The following is a 6,453-nucleotide window of genomic DNA, read 5'->3' as shown; positions in this document are numbered from 1 at the left end:
CAACGCGTTACCGACGACGGCACTTTGCTGAAAGAAACACGAGGCAAGTCGGCAGCAAAGTCGTCACTAACACGACTTTGTCCTTTGGTGACGAACTCTCATTCAAGTTGTTGCCCTCCAGGCAAGCCAAGCAGCCAATCTGCCGATGCATGTGTAGCATCTCATCCAGCTCGCTACTCCCTTCGTTTCTAAATATAAGTCTTTTTTAAAGATTCCAACAAGTGCCTACATACAAAGCAAAATGAGTAAATCCACACTCTAAAATATGTCTACATACATTCGTATGTTGTAGTTCATTTAAAATATTTAAAAAGACTTACATTTAAGAACGGAGGAAGTAGATAATAGATACTCTCTGGTTCAATCAACGTATTGAAATTCAAAGATCGCCAACGTCATGCACTCCAATCAGTACAATATGCAATCCTGTAAGTATCTACATACACCGTCAGAAGGATACGAACCTCTGAAGTTCAATCGTCGGCATATATTTACACCAAAGGAAGAGAACGTCATGCATGCACTCCGACCAGCACGGTATGCAACCATCATGTGTATATAGTATCTACACCTTCAGTAGGAAAAGAACCTCTGAAATTGAATAATCATTGGTATTTACACCAAAGAAAGAGAACGTTGTTACACCAAACCCAATTCATGCACACGTTCACCGTAGACACGCGCGGCAAATCAACCAACGGCCCTGCACACGTATACAATCCGATCCTTCGCCCCTCGCGTTTTTTCACACACGCAAAGAACAAATAATTCTGTAAATTTGCACGCAAGATCATGGTGAAATCGCGCCAGAAACTTGCGTGCGTGCCCTAGCACACGGGCAGATCCGCCGGCGGCGGCGGCAGCATGGAGTCGGCCGTCGTCCCGTTCCCCACCGCGAACACCATCCCGAGCCCCATCGGGACGTGCGCGTCCAGGTGGCAGTGGAAGAACCACATGCCTGCAAGCCCAAACACCAAATCATTAACACTGTTAGAATCAAGGCCCATATAGTTTGGGCTGAAATAGAGGGACGGAGAAAGTACCTGGGTTATTGGCGACGAAGCGGATGACGGCCCAGCCCCCGGCGGGCACGGCGATGGTGTTGCGGGCCACGGGGTCGACCAGGTTGTAGGCGCTGGCGTTGCCGGGGGCGAAGGTGCCCAGCCCCTGCGCCAGCACGAAGAAGTTGAAGCCGTGGAGGTGGATCGGGTGGCTCTCCGACGGGAACGCCATCGGGTTCTGCAGCACGACCTCCACCGTCGAGTTGTACGGCAGGCTCCTCACCTTGGTGCCCTCCACCATGGCCGTGCCGTTGGGCGGCACGCCGTCGGGGAAGTCGGCCGTGTACACCCCGGACGCGTTGCCGAACTGCGCCTCCAGGAGCGACATCTGCGTCGGCAGCCGGAACGACACGCCGTTCATGGCCGCCGCGAACGCGTTCACGGAGCAGTTGGTCTGGGCCGCGTCGCACGGCAGCTGGCCCAGCCCCAGCTGGATGGTCATGTTCACGTCCACCGGCGACGGCACGGCCGCGGGAACGCCCCGCAGCCCGGAGTAGAAGTCGTTGGCCGCCGTCGAGTCCGAGTTGTTGGGCATGGCCGGCATGGCGGGCGTGGCCGTGGCCGACGTGCCGTTGTAGAGCAGGATGCCCGTGGCGAGGGAGCCGCTGTCCGAGGCGTCCGTGGTGGCCGCGGGCGACAGCGTGTGGTGCGGCTCCACCGCCATGTAGTAGCTCCCCGGCGCGGCGGCCGTGTAGACGAGCGCGTCCACGGTGTTCCCCGGCGCCAGCACCAGCGTGTCCGTGGTGTAGTTGGCGGTGTAGCACGCGTCCACGGCCACCACCGTGAAGTTGTGGCCAGCCACCTTGAAGAAGAGGTGCGTGTTGAGCGCCGCGTTGATCACCCGGAGCAGCACCGTCGTGTTCGGCTGCACCACCGCCGTGAACGTCTCATCTATCGTACGAACCAAATGAATCATGTCACACATCACCATCAGCTGTAAATTTCACCTGAAGTTACAGAACTGACGGTAATACATACTTGCGCACTGGTAGAGCTGGCCGGTGAGGCCGTTGATGGTGAAGGCGTCGGAGTGGCTGGGCAGCTGGCCGGCCATGACGGCGTCCTTCTCGACGTCGACGACATTCTGGCTCCACCACTCGCCTGTCCCGACCCTCATCCACAACCAGGATATGCCAAATTAAAACCTCCCCATCCATCCATCCATCAATATAGAACTATCAGACAATGGACAGGAATGGGATCTGTTGGTGATTGATTATGATTATACCAAGTACGACGGGGACCTCTTGGTCCGGCGCCGGGAAGGGGTAGGCGGTGCCGTTGCGGGGGCGGATGATGAGGGGCCCGTACACGGTGGCGCGGAGGAAGGAGGAGTGCGCGTGCCACCACAGCGTGCCCTCGTGCCCCGTCACGTTGAACCGGTACGTGTAGGTGCCGTTGGGCTGGATCGGGCACTGCGTCACCATGCTCGGCCCGTCCGCCCACGGCGTCAGCTTCTGCAGAATGCCGTGCCTGCCGCCAAAGATCAGTTAAATTCAAATCCCCAGCACCACACCAATGATAACACATGGCGGCAGACTCAAGTGCCGACCACACTTGTCCTTGCCAGAGGAAAAAAGACAGCGTGAAAGACATAAACAAATATGTTTGAATGTTTGTCTAGTACAGTGGCCGGTAAGTTTAGCTGTTTTTTGTGTGATCCTTTTGTCTACATTTTGTTGTAAACTTGTAGTACTATTGGCGACATTTGCAAAAAAAACTTGTACTGATAACGAGACTTGGCCGTCTGAACACTGCGGTGAGCACACTTGGAGGGTGTTCAGATGAGGTCGCCTACAGTGAACGGCGGTGCCTCGGAAGGTAGGGCGTCATTTTCAGAACCTTCCCTTTCGGCTTAGAGATATGGGCACACGGCCACACGGGCGCTAAGATAGTCAGACAAACTAATCCGAGAAACTAAACTGCCTGTCAGGCTGACACCTCAACAGTCCTGCGAACTAGGTAGATGCCACCTTGATTCAAAAACAAGAGAGGCTAGATGACACACAGCTTGTGCCCCACGCCGCCGTTGGAACGGTTGCAAACGGCTCTATGTTGGCTCTATGTTTTTCGAAGAACAGAGTTTCAGAGACTGAAAGTTTTCTGTAGCTGGGGTGTAAGGATTTTACCAGTGGATGGTTAAGTTGTACGGCGACGCGTTGATCACGTCGACGACGACCTCGTCGCCCTCGAACACGTCTATCGTCGGGCCTGGCAGCTGGCCGTTCACCGCGATGATGTCCGTGCTGTTGCACAGCTGGTTGATTTTCATGCTCTGTACCTGGTGGCAGCATTGCAGAGGAACAACGGCGTCAGACAAGGGTTTGTAGGACTGTATGCACGATTGCGAAGCAGAAGATTTTGCGGCATATACATGAAAAACAGGTATAGAACTCTCCTACAGAACTATCAACTATCCTACATAAACTATCAACTTTATCTACATTTTCAGGTCTATCGGCTATCCATTCTCTGTTTTCTGAACATATAAGTTGACTCTGAAATCTTAATAGCCATTGTAAGTCAAGCATGTAAGTTGCCGCTAGCCGGCGTATGTGAGCATATACGTATGGACACGGCGAAGTTTCTCTAGTTCTCCTATATTGCGAAAACTTCTATATCTATGAACTTGAGATGAACTGAATGAATAAAAGCTCTTATGCATGGACGGACAGAAGGTAGAGAGAAGTACTGTGAAGGTGTAGTTGGCAGTCGCCGCGTCGGCCACGGAGCTGGCCAGAAGAAGAACCCCGAGCGCCAGCCACAAAAGCTGCGCCATGGAAGAGGAAGAAGACCGAGGTTGAAGACGATTCACCAGCGGCGGTGTCAGAGAGAGGGAAAGGCAAATCTTTCTTTGGCGATCTTGGGCCAGGCAACTTGTATCGCTCAAGTCTTCCAAGAAACACGATAGGTATATATACTATAGCGATGCTTTTGGGCTCCTCCTCCGGGAGGAATCACTTGTAGCTCAGTCCGACTGGCATATTTGCCCCCCTCTTTTCCCATTAAAATTCGGGCGACGCGACGTAAAGCTTCTAGCGATGTCGCGCGCTCACACGCTCGTAATCTAGGTGTCCCGGTGGGTCTGATGGGGAGGTTTTCATGCCACTCGGCCTGTCGACCAGCCTCTGACTAATTAGCTCCTTCGTGGATGGCTTTGATTTGCACTGCCGAAATCAATCCTGGGCTGGTCTATATCCGAGGAGCACCGTCGAATCATCTTTCCCGGCTGGCATATGGCGACGCGTCGGCGAAAAATGCCGTTTTCATCGGATGCAATCAGGAGTTTTACTTTTGGGCGCCGGATATATTGTTTTCTGACGAACTGTCATGTTAGCTAAATAATTGGATGGGAAAAAATTTCTGCATTCCAAAATGGACTAATCACATGTCTCAAAGTGTCCCTGCTGATCCCTCATTTGTGTCAATAAAAGTATCTCTCAAAGCTGAGGTGTAGTAGCGTACAAGCCCGAGTATCCCATCCGCACCTGAACTAGCAGCTTAGCCACTGAGGGGTTTGAAGTTGTTATCATCATCTAAACAATAATTCGGTCCGACGCTCAATTATCTATGCCAGGAGGCGGTTTGGTCCCCAAATGGCCGAATCCAGAGAGCACTTGCATTGACACACATTCCGCCGGATGCGCTTAACACGTCGGCAGCGGACAAAAATGGAGGATTATGCCCACAAGTTATGCCTTTCTGAACCAGCAAAATCCCCTGTGGGGCTGCATGCAGGAACACGCCCAACCCTAATTGGACGCACGCACGCATAACCGAACAACGGTCGTCCAACCGTGTAGATAAGCAAGCGGCGCATCCAGCATAAGATGACACCGGAGGGGAAAGGGACCTGAAGATGGGTTTGGAGGGCAAAGCCATCATGTGGCGGGTTGATCGCGCAAGCCTATCTTGACGGGATAACGCGCTGATGTACATGCATAGGGGCAGGAGCTCATGGGGAACGCACATATGGTGTTTATCTTGTGGAGACCTAGCTAGGTTTTTCGTTTTTTTGCATGTACGCCGGGCCGGGCCGGGAGCATTCGGAGGTCCCAGCAGCGGAAGAGCCGTTTTGATTCTGGAGGCGTGGACGCGACGGGGACGGCTCACCTAATGCGGAGGCTATCCACCCGCAGTGTCAGCAAGGCCGGCGTTGCCTGGACCGGCGGGAAGGGAGATCGTCTGATGTTGGTTTACGGACCACAGGAGTGGTGGGCGATTGCTTCTGGCAAAGTCCCAAAACATGTGGCACAATAGTGTAGCGATAGAATATAGTTCATAGTGCATATATAGATGCACCGATTCGATCATCCCCAACTTGCGAGTTATTTACGCAAAACCACCACGCTTGAGACTAGGGTAACAACTTGATACCACATTTGAACCAGGACACAAAAAACCATCGAAAATGAGCCTAATACGTAACGTGGAGCACTGATGCTCGAATTTGTTCGCGAAAACAGTGAAACCGACAGGTAGGGCCCATTGTCAGGCTGACATGGCAAAGACCAAAAACTTTGACCGACTGATGTGGCAAATGACGTGGCAGAGGAGGCGTGGGTCCCACATGTCAATGAGTCTGTTTATTATCTTCCTCCCTTAGGCGCCGGTCTTTTCCTGTAGCCGCACGACGGGCTTGTGCGCAGCTTGCTCCGGCCGGCGGTGTGCCCTCCTTCCCTACTCGCCACCTCCTTAAGCTAGCTAGCAGCGCTGGTCATGGAGGAGACCCAGACCGCTTAGCAGACACCCGCCTCCCTGCTACCTCTTGAGCATGCGTTGGTTTTTTCTTAAAGAGGAAAGTATGATGCAGCAAAGCAGCGTAAGTATTTCCCTCAGTTTTTGATAACCAAGGTATCAATCCAGTAGGAGACCACGCACGAGTCACCTCGTACCTGCACAAACAAATAAAACCCTCGCAACCAACGCGATAAAGTGGTTGTCAATCCCTTCAAGGCCACTTGCAAAAATGAGATCTGATAGAAATAATGATAATAAGATAAATATTTTTGGTATTTTTATGATATAGATTGAAAGTAAGGATTGCAAAATAAAATAGATTGAAAACTTGTATGATGGAGAATAGACCCGGGGGCTATAGGTTTCACTAGTAGCTTCTCTCAAGATAGCATAAGTATTACGGTGGGTGAACAAATTACTGTCGAGCAATTGATAGAAAAGTGAATAATTATGAGAATATCTAGATATTATCATGTATATAGACATCACGTCCGAGACAAGTAGACCGACTAGAAGATAGCATAAGTATTACGGTGAGTGAACAAATTACTATTGAGCCATTGATAGAAAAGTGAATAATTATGAGAATATCTAGGTATGATCATGTATATAGGCATCACGTCCATGACAAGTAGACCGACTCATGCCTGCA

General features: G+C 51.6%; 1 protein-coding gene across 1 annotated transcript; it reads right to left on the bottom strand.

Annotated features, from left to right (window-relative positions):
- Positions 1 to 577: 577 nt before the first annotated feature.
- LOC125545302 (laccase-7) lies at positions 578 to 4,136 on the bottom strand. The gene is made up of 6 exons (XM_048709202.2): positions 3,754 to 4,136; positions 3,191 to 3,342; positions 2,290 to 2,534; positions 2,040 to 2,162; positions 1,044 to 1,952; positions 578 to 958 (listed from the first exon to the last, which is right to left on the bottom strand). Exons 1-6 carry the CDS (start codon positions 3,838 to 3,840, stop codon positions 828 to 830), a joined length of 1,647 nt encoding a protein of 548 aa, XP_048565159.1. The 5' UTR covers positions 3,841 to 4,136; the 3' UTR covers positions 578 to 827.
- Between the last annotated feature and the right edge of the window lie 2,317 nt (positions 4,137 to 6,453).

Source organism: Triticum urartu, chromosome 3A (genome assembly GCF_056163025.1).
Source record: "Triticum urartu cultivar PI428250 chromosome 3A, HENAU_Tu73, whole genome shotgun sequence".
Classification (NCBI taxonomy): Eukaryota; Viridiplantae; Streptophyta; class Magnoliopsida; order Poales; family Poaceae; genus Triticum; species Triticum urartu.
The sequence above is the reverse complement of the archived record's forward strand: the minus strand, read 5'-3'. Positions and strand labels throughout refer to the sequence as shown.

Coding starts and splice junctions, on each gene's coding strand:
- LOC125545302 (XM_048709202.2), bottom strand. CDS start 3,840: ATGGCGCAGCTTTTGTGGCTGGCGCTCGGGGTTCTTCTTCTGGCCAGC. Junction 3,343..3,753: donor CTGCCAACTACACCTTCACA/GTACTTCTCTCT, acceptor TGCTGCCACCAG/GTACAGAGCATGAAAATCAA. Junction 2,535..3,190: donor TACAACTTAACCATCCACTG/GTAAAATCCTTA, acceptor CTTTGGCGGCAG/GCACGGCATTCTGCAGAAGC.